The following is a 13,728-nucleotide window of genomic DNA, read 5'->3' on the forward strand; positions in this document are numbered from 1 at the left end:
CTGCCTGACATGGCACGTGCATCCTGGGACACGGGCATCTCGCGACAATGTGGGCTGCTCCGTGGCTGCCGTGAGCCTGAACCTGACTACATGTGAGCAAGTTTGCACATGCTCTGAGCATGGCAGTGATGCTGTGACAATGCGACCATGTGATTCAACATGACCTTCCATGATGACTGTGTGTGACACCCAGTGTGTCTGAGACTCTGTGCACGTGTGTCTCCCTGTCAGCTTGGGTGTCGGTGCACAGGGGTCCACTGCCTGAGTGTGTCTGAAGGGATGAACAGGCCATGGGCTGTTCTTATTGGTGTCCTGCCTCCAAGGAATCACCTCTCTAAACTGGCATGAGCATCACACCTCAGCAGGTGGAATGGGGGAGCAGCACCTGGGCCCCCTTCACACCCATCCCCACCGCATTGTGAGCAGGGCCCAGAGACCTCCAAAACAAAGGGACACAGAAAGACAAACTGAGGAGATGGATGTGGACATAGAGGAGCCCTGGGCAGGTCAAGGCACAGACAGAAATGGCCTCCAGGACACCAAGGACAGTGCTGGTACACAGGAAGAAAGCAGGGAATGAGGCCCAAAGGGACACAGGTGGTCCTGTCCAGCTGCATTCATCATGGCCGGGGGCAGGGGATGGGGGGAGCTCTGAGACACCAATGCCGAGTCCTGGGCTTAGGCACAAAGGCCATGTCACCCATTAGTGTGCACACTCAGCTCCCATGGCCTCCGACTCCCACTTGGGGTGGGCCTGGGGGACAGGTGACCCATCCACTGGAGCCCCGGGTCAGCTGGGCCAAGGTGTGCCCCCCACCATGGGGGTAGTTTCTATAGGAGGCATACCCATAGTAGCCAGAGTCTAGCAGCTTCTGCCCCCCTGACTCACCCCCAGGGCAGACCCTCCCATATCTTCACCCCACTCCCTGGCCAGGACACGGCAAAGGGAGTGCCAGCCCAGCTTCTCCTACTGCTGAGAGACCCCTGCCTGGGCACAGGCATCACCTTACCTGTGCCCCCATCCCAGAGACACCCATGGACACACACAGAGGCTGACTGTCTCTCCTGTACAGGGAGCAGTTTTCTAGCATTCTCCTCACCTCACCCTTGGGGTGGGGGTGGGGATGAGGGCCCCAGGGTGCCCAAGTGGGAGCGGCCAAGCAGCTTGCCCCCCAGAAGCCCCTCCTCCATTGCCAGGGTAGGAGGGGCAGGGTGGGCCTAGAGACCCTGGCCTCCTAGGGCCTAGAGACCCAAGCCTCCTAGGCAGGACCACAGCCTCAGGGCCTGGGTGGTTCCAGACTTGGATCAGGCTTCCCACCCCTCCCCCTCTTGGCCCCACCCACCTGCTTCCCCTAGGGTCAGGAGAAGGGAAGTCCCCACCCCCAGCTCCCGCTGAGTCAGGCTCACCAGGAACAGACCCAGGCGACCTAGCTCCTGGCACGAAGTTCTAGCAGCCTGGCCTGGCTAAGTCACAGCTCTCACGCCCAGGACCCAGCCTAGCACTGGGGTGACCTAAGCCGAGGTGTGGAACCCTCCCCCCAAGCTGCCCAGAGGAGGAGGGGTTATGCCTGAGAGCAGGTACAGTGCACCCCCTCTCCCCAGTAGACATGGTCATCACCACCTCCACAACCTCAGTAACATCCCCAACACAACCAGCCACACACCATGCCAGCATCAGGGCTGCTCCCAACAAGGCTAGGCTGGGCAGGTGAAGAGGGACTTAACTCTTCACTTGATGGACAAACACCTTAGACAGCCCAGTCACTCAGTTGACAGCCTACAACACCTATGTTGTTGTTGTTTAGTTGCAAAGTCCTGTCTGACTCTTTTGTGACCTCATGGACTGTAGCCTTCCAGGTTTCTTTGTCTATGGGATTTCCCAGGCAAGAATACTGGAGTGGGTTGCCGTGTCCTCCTCCAGGGCACCTGGCTGACCCAGAAATGGAACCGTGGTAGCCTGCATTGGCAGGCAGATTCTTTACCACGAGGTGTTTTCAGTAAAGTAACATAAATGTGTATCTCTAATAACCAAATCTGAACAAGCAGATTAAGTATCTTAATCTGCACAGCAGGTAGGTTGTTTACCGTCTGAGCCACCAGGGAAGCCCAATACACTGGAGCAGCTATTCCCAAAGGAGGGGATCCAGAGCAGCTGACCTCCCATCCCAACAGGTCCTCAAAACCAAGACTTGGTCCTCTACCCGCCCGCCCACTGCCACTGCTGCCCCAGGTTGGGGATGGGCCCTAAGGAGCAGGCTCCAGTCCAGTCCACAGAGGGTTTGGGCCAAGTATGTGGAGGTTCCTGATCCAGGACTGGGGAGGAGGAGGGATGGGAACACCGATGTTCCTCCTCTTTTGTGTTTCAGAGCACAGCCCACTCTGCTTCCTCCCACCCCCTCTACCTCTGCACAAGCACCCAGACTCCCAGGGAAGTCCAGCAAGGCTCCCCACCCTCTGCCTTATCTCCCAAGACCCCATCGCCACCCCCTGTCCAGCTCCAACCAGCACAACCCCGCCCCACCCTCTCGGACCCCTCCCTTCCCTGTCCCCTCCCCCACGACCCCGCCCTGTCCCCCCATGACTCCACCCCTTGCCTCACAACCCCGCCCCTCCCCCACACAACTCCCTTAGCCCCACAACCCCGCCCATCTCCACGACCCCGCCCCGTCTCCCACGGCCCTGCCCGCCCGCGCGAGAAAACAGGAAGGGGCCCGCGGCGGCGGCGCTGGGAGGAAGCGCAGGAAGCGGCGACGGGTGCGGCGCTTATCTCGGGCCGCAGCCGGACCCCTGGCCTCACGCCCCGCGCAGGCTGGGCAGGGGGCGCGGCAGCGTAGTAGAGGCCTGCTCACCTGGTTGGGGCCCTGGCTGCCTCACCTCCCAGCCACAATTGTCACAACCGGGCCATGGAGAGAGGCGACAGGACTTCACTGAACCAGGCTGTGCCCCTCCAGCCCAGTGGGTGACCCAGGGGCCAGCGTCCAACCTCAGGGCACTCCACCTCCTCCACAGCGCACAGTACCCTCCTCCCCCAGGCCCTGACCTCCCCATTTCCCCCAAACAAGGACTCGTTTCGCCCAGCAGGTGCTTACTGTCTGTTGGTTCTTCCGGGCTTTAACTTGGGGTTGGGGGGATGGTTGGTTGTTTCTGTTTACAAAGCTAGGTCTTTTCCTGGAGAGGGGGCAGGATAGGGACTATCCCGGGGCGCCCCCCTACCAGGGTCCCACGGGCCACTGGCAGGGACAATGGGCGCCAACACCTGGCACTCCTCCCCCATGAGTATATGCTTTGCTTCCTGGAGTGGGGGCCTCCTGTGTTTCCGCATCAACCATGGCTGCAACAGCCCTCCGTGCACACCTGCAGGCGAGGACCCAACACTCAGGCTCACAGGCAAGGGCCAAGGGCCCTCAGGTCTGGTGCAGGTGTTTCCTCCCTGGCTTTGGTAGCCCCCAGGGCCAGATGCAGGGTCTGACCGACTCACGTCCTGCCTGAGTCCTGGCTCCGGGAACATGGGAGGTGCCTCTGTTCTGAGTCTGGCATGGCAGGCACTTGTCTCTCCTACCACCTCCTGGTGCTCAGCTGGGCTGGGGTGGTGGCCAGTTGGGGAGGGGACATGGGGGAGGTGCTGTTGGGGCCCATGAGTGGGCCTCGGGCAGGGCAAAGCACTTTGCAGTTCTCAGAAGAGCCAGTGCTTTGGTTTGGCACTGACCCCAGCCCTATAGTCTGCTGGCAGCCTGGGAAGGGGCAGAGTTGGGAGGTAGGGAGAGACTGGGGCCCATGGGCGGGGCAGGGGAACACACAAGTGGCACAGTTGGGATTAACTTCTTGGTTTTCTGAATCCAGAAACTAGTTTGCCGGTTGTCCGTGTTCCAGATGTTCTTTCAAAGGCTCCCAGTCTGGGGAGGCTATGGGACTCGGACTACCCTTCAAAGCCTGCCTGGGCCCTCCTTGCAGCACTGTGCATGGGGGGTCTAGCTCCCTGGCCAGTGCCCTGCAGCCCCATCTGGCACCCTGCACAGCCCCTCCCTCTGGGCCCCAGACTCCACCCTGGTGGAAGCTGCTTGAGAAGGCACGCATGTAGGGCAAGGCGCCACAGGATGCAGGCCCCAACCCCACCAGGTGTGTGCTCCAGAAATAGTGCAAGAACCAGGCTCAGGCCACATGCCTGGGGCCTTGGTAGGGAAGGCAGGACACGGGCCTGGTAGATGCCTTGCATCCACAAAAGGTGGGGCGCATCCACAAAAGGTGGGGCCCATCCACTGCACAAACCACCTATACTCTGCCCTTGGTGGCCCCATGACCCATGGCCCTGACCTCACCATTGAGTCTCTTTCTATCTGTCTGCTGGTCCTTCACTACTGGGGCAACTCTGACAGAAGCCCCCAGGAAGAAACTGCAGGTCCCAGCTGCAGGAACACTGTCTGCCCCTGTGGTTGCGGCCCAGGACCCAGACGGAGATTGTGGCCCTGTAACTGAGGCCTCTATCCCTCCTCCCAGCTCTCCTGAAACGGGTTTGCTGGAACCTGCCTCAGGCATGGGTGGATGGAAGGGCTACCCGTTGCCCACCCACCATGGCAGCAGCCATGACTGCCCAGGAGGCCACACCAAAGTGGTGTTATGAGCACTCTCTTCACAGGCCCTGGGGCTGGGGCTGAGAGCCAGGTGCCCTTGAGGAAGAGGGGTCACAGGGGAGGGGGAAGCCTCTGTGGAGGGCCTGTCCCCTTCCTGTCCCTGCACCCAGATCCTCGGACTCTCTTACTGACCTTCTCCAGGCCTGACTCCCCCAAGCATTGTGCTCCAACCAAAATGGGCCTTTCCCCTCCTACCTGGATACCTGGCCACAGCCCCAGGCTTACATAGCAGGAGCCAGCCATGTGACTGCTCCCCTCAGCTGCTGCTCCATCAGCATTCCCCAACTTCAAGATGAGGACTCACCCAGGGACTCAGGTCAGCACTCTGGGGTTGCCTGGACCTCATCCCATTCACATCCAAGCCTCTCCTTCAGCCTTAACTGCACAGGCCCCTTTCACACCCAGAGCATGCTCTCATGGCCTGGTAGCCGTTAGGTGAATGAATGCATCCTGAAGTCCCCACACATGAGTGTCCCTCTGCTTGGGACCTGGCTCTCATCCCAGCTCTCACACTTCCTGGCTGAGATTTGGGGCAAGTCCTGAAACCTCCTATTGCTTCAGTTTCCTAGTTATGAACCATGGACAGTAGTTGCTGCTATGCTCAGACAGATGTTTACACTGAAACACTGGGGGTGATCAGGGGCAGCTGTGCCCTACTGATGGTACCAAGACCTGTCTGTATCTCTCCTGCTTGCCTCTGTTCTGTCAGGGTGCCCCCGGGCAAGGCTGCTTCAGTACCTACTGGTCCTGTCCACCTGATGACAGGTGTGCCTGCCAAGCATCAGCCTTGGCCAGGTGCTCTGCCTGCCCTGCTCCGTACTTCTCCACAGGCTGTGATCTGGGAGGGGCCACAGACCTCCAGTCCTAGAGATCGGACCCCCACCCGTCCAGGCAAGCATAGGGTCCCAGAGGGCAAGACGGTGGGTCCCTGGCTGGTCTGTCCAGTCCCACAGAGGGGCTGCTGCCACACTTCCCAGGCCGCAGGAAATGGCCTGGTTCAGCTTGCAGCCAGGGCCATAGCTCGCTTCCCTTCAGGCCCGTTTCCTTTATCCGGTTGTTTTGCTCCGAATTCACAAAGCTCAGCCTTCCTCTCCCCTCCATTTCTACCCTTCCCCCATCCCAGAGTGGAGCAGGACGGATACGCTGCTACATTTTAGGGCCAGCAGGAGTCTCCCACCCCCATCCCCTCTTTCCCCCTCCACATTCCCGCCCCCCTCCCCACCCTCGCTGCATGCAGCACCGAGGGGGAGTCCCATCCCATGGCGCCCCCTGCTGGTCAAGCCTGGGAGCACCACCCCACGGCTCTGCCTTGCTCCTCAAGTGTCGGTGGATCGAGGTGCGGACCGCGGCGGCCGGGCCCCACAGTTGGTAGGCGAAGAGAGGTGGAACCGGGCCGCAGCACCAGCTCAGTTTATTGGGGCCTCGCTCGGAGCAGAGGGCGGACCCCTTCCGGGACCAGCTCGCCAGGGGGGCACTGCCTCCAATCCAAGCCCTGGGAAGAGTGCGGGCCGCAGCGAGGGAGGGGCTCTTTCCCAGCCCCGTGCGCTCGGGGTGCTAGGAGCCCCAGGAGCTGTCAGTGGCCGTGGCGTGCAGCGCGAACAGCTTCTCCCAGCAGGTGGCGACGGCATCTAGGGCACGCAGCAGGAGCCGCCTCCGGCCGCCCGGACGCCAGGAAGGGCGCGTCTCCGGCCGCCAGCTCCGCTGTCGGGGACGCGTCGGTCAGGGCGTGGGCACGGTCCCCACCCTCTCCTCCCCACCAGCTTGTGTCGGGTCCCTGGGAAGGGAGGCCGTGGCCGTGGGAGCGGGCGGGGACGCGCACCTGGCGCAGCTTCCGGCAGTGGCGTCGCATCGCCGCCTCAGTGCGCACCGCCACAGTCCACGCCGCCTTCTCCAGAGCCCCACGACGGCCCCCGGCCACCGCCCCACGTAGGGTCCGACCCAGGGCCATGATGGACAGTAGAATACTGTGCTCCTGGGAGGGGAGGAGACGAGGGACTGGGGGAGGAGCCAGGTGGGGAGCCTGGGGGAGGGCTTGGGTGGGAGTTGTCTCCATACCTTCTGGGCGCCACATGAGACTCCCACCCGGCCCCGCCGTCGGGAGACCGCGTCTCCAGTCAGGTTTTTCTGAATGAAATGGAGGTGTCTGAAGCCCGGTCCAGCCCCTTCGACCCTTGGCCTGGTCCACCTCACCGCGGCCTGCAGATCCTCGAAGATAACCGCGCGGTAGTGGTGAAGCACGTCGGGGACGCTGCAGGCGCGGATCCCGGCCCGGCCCGGAGCGGCCCCCAACAGCGCCAGCAGGAGCGCCCAGAGCGTGGACTTGGGAGGCCCCTGGAAGGGATACCGGCTCTAGGGAGGGGCCGACCCTCCGACAGCGCTTCGGGTAATGTGCTCCCCTCCACCCCGTCCCCCGCCCCTCCCCGCCACACACAGGGACTCTCAGTTGGTATAAAACAGAGATACTGCCATCAGTTCAACAAATGCTCTAGGCACCACTGCTCTAGCAGGTTTGGGGAAAGGTAAGCATTAGCACCCGCAACCCTGCTCTGCCCAAGTACCAAGACTGGAGGGCTGAGCTAGGTCTGGGCACAGCAACAAGTACCCTCCATACAGCTTTGCTCCTGGCCATGCCCTGACCCATGCCCATCAGAACTGGGCTCTCCTCTGCTGGGCACCCAACCCCTGGCACTCTGCTCACCTCCAGATGCCCCACAGGGGAGGGAAGAATCTGCCCCCCTCTATCACTGGGCAGCTCCTCCCATCAGTGGCTTGCTACCAGCTCTGAGAACCATGGGAGCTGGGGTCCCTCTGCACCCCCAGCCCAACCAGGACAGGGGTGAGGGCTCAGAGTTCAAGGCCACACCCCTTCAGAAGGGGAAGGCTTGGAGAAAGCTGGAGGTGAAGGGAGGAAGGGGACCATGTTCCATCCCACCAGGCCTCCCCTCACCTAGAATAGGGAACTTGCTCTCATGGATAAGAAGCCACCACCACCCCACCCCCACCCCCACCCCACCGCCAGAAGCCCAAACATCAGAGAGAAAGCTGCTTGTTGAAAGGCTCCCAGCCCCCAGGCTGGAGTCACACAGCGGCTGGAAATTAATCATGCGAACCCAGACTTGGGACTCAGACACAGAACTTGACTGTGAGACTTGGGACTCGGACACAGAACTTGACTCTGCTTCCCAGCCCAGTAGGAGAACCTGACCGCACAGGGCTGGAGCTGGTGTCCACGGGAGCTCTGCCTGAGGCACCGGGCAGTGCTAGCTGGGGAAGCACATGCGATTATTAGCCGTGGCCCCTTCTCCAACTACCCCCTCCCCAGACAAGTTTCACAATGGGTAATTCAGAGTCACCCCTCTGCCTGTTGAGAGCCAGAGATCATAGTGAGAACAAGAGCCACTGGTGCTGGAGGGATGTACAAGTAGGGTAGGTTGGTTGCCCAGGGGGTCTTGGGAAGGCCTGTTGGCCCTTGAGCAGGGCCTGAGGCTGAGGCCGTTCAGCCCCTGGGGACAGGGTGGCCCCAGCACAGGAGGGCAACTCCCCCTCCCTCTGTAGCTGCCAGGAAGGACAGGCAGGAGCACCCAGGCCAGGCGGCGGTGACAGGAACCAAAGGGGATTTCCCGGTGGGGGCACTAAGGGACGGCAGCCCAAGACAGCTCCCACCCCGGCGGCCCACAGCTGCTCACCATGGGCCTCTCAGGATCAGGCTCTCCCTCACTCCCGCCAGGGGACCTCGGACATGATCCTGGGGTCCTCAGGTAGGGAGTGCGGCTGCCACTCCAGGTCCAGTTCCGAGCCCGGCCAACAGAGCTCCCCTGGACGCAGGCGGAGGCAGGCGGACAAGGCTTTTGAAGTTGGCTCCTCTGAGCAGAGGGAGGGAGCAGGAGGGAGGCCCAGGATCCCAGCCTTCCCCCTCCCTCTCTCCACCCCCTATCCAATCACTTCTTCAATTAACCTGACCCTGAAGCCCAGCCCTAGAGGGCTGTCTTCCCATCCAGTGGATCTTGGATTAAGCCATCAACCGGGGAGATCTCCTCCACCAAGGCAGGGGTAGGGTGCTAGGTGGGCATGGAGCAGGGTGGGGCCCAGCTGGCAGGGGAGGGGAGCCAGGAGAGACAGGGGCCTGCCAGCACCCTCCTCCAGGACCTTCCTTGGTGGTCAGCAGGTGCTGTCTCTTTCAGGAACCTGAATGCCGGCAGGACCAGATGAGCAGAACTTCACCTGCCCAGCCCCCAGCTCCTCCACCCCGACGTCCGGGGGTCCTGCCCCAGCAGGTCCCAGGAAGGGGACTTCCCAGCACCTCGCTGGCCCAGTGCTCAGCCGAGATGCCTCCTGCTGCTCATCCCTCCTGGGTCAAGGGGGTCTTTCACTGGGGAAGTTCATGGCCACTCGCCCAAACCACCTTGCAGGGAGCTGGACCACAGCACCCTGCCAGGCACCCTGTGGACACCATCCTGCCCTGCCTCCAGCAGTGCTTCAGAACAAGGGGAGCCAAGGAACTCAGCCTTGAGCTGGAACTGAAACATGTCAGTGGAAGAAAAGCTGTTTTCCCCAGGAAGAAAAGCAGTTTCACCACCACCCCAAGGCATTGAGAAAACGACCCTCCAAGCAAATGAGAAAGACATTTGCAGGTGCTATCAGATGCTCTGGAACCCTCCAGCCCTGCAGGAGGTCTCACCTGACCTGAAGTCAAAGGAAGTGTCCAGGAGAAGCCACACCCAACTGAGAGCTCCAGCTGCCTGTGGCCGTAGCCTGGGCCTCAGTTTCCACATCTGTGGAGGGACAGGCTGGCTTTCAAGCTCTCAGAAGGGCAATGGGCAGGACCCCTCCCACTTCCTCCAAAAATGACCAAAGGAAACTCCAGAGGCTCAGTGAAAACACCCAGGAACCTCCTCATGGCTGTCCAGACTGGCCTCATGGAGGACAGGAAGGATTTCGTCTCAGACCACCCTGAGGCACCAGCACTTCCTGAGCCCATGCAGGGACAGTCTGATCCTGCCCCGGGCTGGACCCAGCAAGGTCTGTCCTCTACAGGCAGACGCCTGCGCCCTAGGTGTTCACAGGGAGGGCGTGCCCCCAACCCTCGGCAGCCACAGGTCAGTGACTAACTCCAACATGAGGCAGAGAAGCCCCTCTGGGATCACTTCTTACAAGAATGTGTGGGAACAACGGCCAGCCGCCCTTCTTGTCACCACAAGTGACAATCCGCCCACTGCCTCTGGACCACCCTTGACCCCCAGCTAGATGCCTCCACCCATAGCCTACACACCCCCTTCCCAGAAAGCTGGCTAGTTTCCAACTGGACACAAACCCAGGGATCCAGAGCTCAAGGAAATCTCCTGTCCTCACATGGTAGAAGCATATTGAAGTCTCCAGGTAAGCAGTGCATTTTCATCCAGAGAATGGGTCCAAGAGCTTTAGGGTAAAAATCACTAACTACAAATTAGCAAAAATGAACTCCCCCTCTCACATGCCGAGGGCCTCTTCGCCATCCTGTGGTAGAACCTCAGGGGCCAGGCCCAAGAGCACTCAGGAAAGTCACTCTCCTGGGATGCACACAGCCTGCCGCTGGGGGACAGGAGGCACAGACAGGGCAGGAGAAGACCTGTACATGCAGGCACCGGAGTCACCTGGCCAGCTGGGCCTTCACTGTTTCCACACAGAGCTTTTACCCAGAACACAAGTTCCTGCCTCCATCTCCAAAAAGCCTTGGAGAGTTGCCCAGCTCTGCTGGTGCTGCCTCTGCAGGGCATAGGCTCTTACGAGGTCTGGAGAGCTAGCCCTATCCAGTGTGAGGGCCAGACTGGGACGGTCAAAGCACATGAGGGTAGGATTTGGAGAAAACCCGCTGCCACAAACCCCACGACTACTAGAAAACCTTTAATCAACAACCAGGACAGCCACCACCCCCACCCCCACCCTACCCCCACCCCTGCGCAGGACACTCAGAAGGTGTTCTTGATGCGCGCTGCAACCAGCACCAGGATCTCCCCGATCTTCCGTTGCCAGTTGGCGATGTCCTTGGACGTGGCACACCACAGCTCCCCGTGCCGGGGCTCGGCGTTCTCGCAGCGCCTCCTCACCTCCTCCCGCTGCTCCTGGGTGGGGATCGCAGGTGCTTGAACCAACCCACTCCCACTGCACTCTACCAGCCCTCATACCAGTGTCCGCACCTGCCCCCTAAAGAGGACCCACCTTCCACATCGGGGTGGGGGTGGCGGGGGAGACCCCGAGGGCGCTGGGCTCTGGGAAGTCTCTGTCCAGCAGGACAGGATGGCTATGACACAAAGACAACCCTCAGGCCTCCAGCTCCAGCCCTGTTTCTGCCACAGCCCATCACAACCAACTTGTTAAAAGATGCCCCCGAGCATCTAAATTTCAGGCTGAGACTCCAAGGCTACAGCCAGAAAGCAGCCATGGAAGCTGTGTCACCCGCCAGCACTTTGTTTGGGACTGGTGGGGTGGGAGTCATGGGCAGCAGGCACCTCACCTCTGTGCCGTGCTGCAGCTCAAACTTGTAGAAGAAGGCCCAGGCATCCCCCAGATCCGAATCAATCTTCACAGTGCGGTGGAACCACTCCCGGGCCTTGGTGATCTTCCGCTCGCTCCAGAATAGCCTGTTCAGAAGCAGCAGGAGGGGACCAGGTGGCCACAGATCAGCGCTGGTGGTGCTCCGGGGCTGCCGGAGCCACACTGGGGGCAACCCTGGCCCGCTCAGGTCATAGCTGGCTCCACAGTGGGCTAGACCTCAAGCCTGGGGACCCGCTGCAGTGGCACAGAGTCAGGCACAGGGACTGCTGGTCTTGACCTCTCCCTGGAGAGCTCAGGCTCCATTGGGGTGCCAACGGATGAGGCCTGGCCACCCAGAAACCCCTCCAGGTCATTACCTGAAACGCTCCTTCCTTCAAGTGTCCACCTAAGGCATTTCTCAGAAAACCACCCACAGAGCAAGAAATTATTATCTTACTCTGAGTAAAACATAGGGAGATGAAAGTAACCGATCGGACAAAAAATTCAATCAAGGCTGTGATTAGGGAAAGAGAAGTTTCTGCCTGCTCCTCTTCTTCACCTTCTGGAACATTCTGTCCTACCAGGCATCTCCAGAAGGAGCTGAAGCCCACACTGAAAACCTGGTCTAAAAGCAGACACAGACCCCTGAATCCAGGCCCAGGAGAAGATCCACAGCATCAGAAACCGAGTCAGGGTCCTGGGAGCCTTCCCCACGTGCCAGTGAGGGCATGATGGGCACGCTGACAGCCAGCTCCACCAGCTCTGCAGTCAAGTTCCAGAGCAGATGTGCACTAGGCACCTCCAGGCAGCTGCCTTGGCTGGTCTCAGCTACAAAAGGGAGTAATTTCATGCCTGATAGCTTGATTGTTTTTTAAGCCTTGTGGTATTCTTAATTGCTCAGTGTCAGATAAAGTGTGATTTAAAGAGCACAAACCCAGATAGCAGCACACAGAGCACCAGCCTGGGAACAGCAAGGAGGGACCTGTTTACTTTACAAAGCCTTTTACGAGGTTTTATGGCGGCCCTATCGGAGTGGAGCAGGAGGTGGAAGCACAGGCGAGAGGGAAGGAGCCCCGGGGACCCAGGTGGGGCCTCAGAAGTTCGTGGGAAGCCCCACACGCAGCACCCTCAGCCCCACAGCAGCCGGAGAGGAGGTATTGGCACTGAGGAAGCAGCTGGGCCAACAAGAGCACACAGGAACCTCTGGCCCCACATACCCCCTGTCCTAGGCAGAGCCCTGACAAGCCCTCCACCCCAAGCCCAGTCACTTCCCAGCCTGACCACACCCAACCGCAACCCGGCACTCAGGTTCCGCTCCTCTCAGGCCACTGTCCTCCTTTGAGAAGGGAACAGAGAAGGTTCAGGAGGTTCTGAAGGCCCTCCGTGCCTCCCCAGGGAGCCCCGGGCCCAGTACCCTGCACAAGCTGACAGTGGGGGGTCGCCTGCCCACCTCCTCTTGTCCTTGAGGGAAACACCCTGAAGGACAGGTGGCCTCCACACCCCCAGGCACACCAAGAGCCTGACCAATGGGCCCTAGATTGTTCCCAGGGTTACACAGGTCAAACAGTCTGGCTTTTGGCATTAACACAATGGAAACAACTGTCTTGCTTACAGCTGTTGAACCAAAAAAGGTTCACTTGTAACCTAAATTCCATGTGACCAGTGTCAGCAGGCCTGTCTGTCCTGCAACCCAAGACCCATGTTGGAATAAACTGAAAAGTGCCAGAGACAGAGAGCGCAGAAACCTGAGAAGGAACCAGGACAAGGGAAGGAAGGTCAGGGGCCCTCCCAAGGGTCATGACCAGGGAAGACTGCCTTGTTCTGGGGACCTGGAGACCCCAGCAAGAGGACTGGCATTGCCACCAGGACCCCTACTCACTTGGCCACAGCCAGGAGCACGTGGGGGTCATGCTCACACTTCTTCAGGGCATCCACACTCTTGGTTTTCCGCTGGGGCCTCGCCTCCAGGAAGATGGCTTCAGACCACAGGACCCCTGAAATCCAGACATGCAGATGCCCATCTCAGCCATCATACACAGGGAGGCCTTTGAAGACTCAGGATATCCCCACCTGTGCCTCCTGCGTGGCCGCGCTGCCTAGGCCGCCCCCCTACTCCATACCCTCCAACCTCCACCCTGGCCCAGAGCCACAGGGCCCCACTGACAAGGCCATGGTATCATCCTGGGGGCGAGGAGGCTGGAAGTCCTAACACCCTCCAACGTTTCATACTCACTGACTAACTTCACAGCTGAGAATTCACTGTAACAAAGTAACAAAAAGTGCTACCAAGGATTTATGCAGAAAGATAACCTGGGATTGATACCAGCCTAGAGATCCGCCTGAGGCCATATACCTGACATAAACCCAGAAAATTCTACAATGCCACTAAACTGTTCATTGTTAAGGAGTCAGTGATAATGAAAAATCCTCACAGAATTTTCAACTGTAAAAAAAAAGGGGACAAAACAAAATACATAGTATGACTTGATTTTGTGCAATAATACAAATTGTAAAAATACAAAAAAGCTAAAAGCAGTGATTTCCGAGTACTGGGCTCACAGCAATTTTCATGTTCTCTTTTTTTACTCCA

General features: G+C 59.7%; 2 protein-coding genes across 2 annotated transcripts in view; both read right to left on the reverse strand.

Moving 5' to 3' along the window:
* Positions 1 to 4,914: 4,914 nt before the first annotated feature.
* C13H20orf204 (chromosome 13 C20orf204 homolog) lies at positions 4,915 to 8,492 on the reverse strand. Its single transcript, XM_069546691.1, has 4 exons — positions 8,315 to 8,492; positions 6,684 to 7,892; positions 6,448 to 6,600; positions 4,915 to 6,329 (listed from the first exon to the last, which is right to left on the reverse strand). Exons 3-4 carry the CDS (start codon positions 6,574 to 6,576, stop codon positions 6,183 to 6,185), a joined length of 276 nt encoding a protein of 91 aa, XP_069402792.1. The 5' UTR covers positions 6,577 to 6,600; positions 6,684 to 7,892; positions 8,315 to 8,492; the 3' UTR covers positions 4,915 to 6,182.
* A 1,955-nt stretch (positions 8,493 to 10,447) lies between these two features.
* The window catches only part of PRPF6 (pre-mRNA processing factor 6), a 35,468-nt gene continuing 32,187 nt past the window's right edge, over positions 10,448 to 13,728 (reverse strand). Inside the window, exons 19-21 of the mRNA XM_069546666.1 lie at positions 13,018 to 13,132; positions 11,119 to 11,245; positions 10,448 to 10,726 (exon numbers count right to left, since the gene is read on the reverse strand). Coding sequence (XP_069402767.1) covers positions 10,574 to 10,726; positions 11,119 to 11,245; positions 13,018 to 13,132 — 395 coding nt within the window. The 3' untranslated portion in view covers positions 10,448 to 10,573. The remainder of the gene's footprint in view (positions 10,727 to 11,118; positions 11,246 to 13,017; positions 13,133 to 13,728) is intronic.

Source organism: Ovis canadensis, chromosome 13, assembly GCF_042477335.2.
Source record: "Ovis canadensis isolate MfBH-ARS-UI-01 breed Bighorn chromosome 13, ARS-UI_OviCan_v2, whole genome shotgun sequence".
Taxonomy (NCBI): Eukaryota; Metazoa; Chordata; class Mammalia; order Artiodactyla; family Bovidae; genus Ovis; species Ovis canadensis.

What these genes read in the sequence shown, in the direction of transcription:
- C13H20orf204 (XM_069546691.1), bottom strand. Translation starts at nt 6,576, where the DNA reads ATGGCCCTGGGTCGGACCCTACGTGGGGCGGTGGCCGGGGGCCGTCGT. An exon ending in ACTGCCGGAAGCTGCGCCAG is followed by an intron (nt 6,330 to 6,447) that starts GTGCGCGTCCCC and finishes CGTCCCCGACAG; the next exon opens with CGGAGCTGGCGGCCGGAGAC.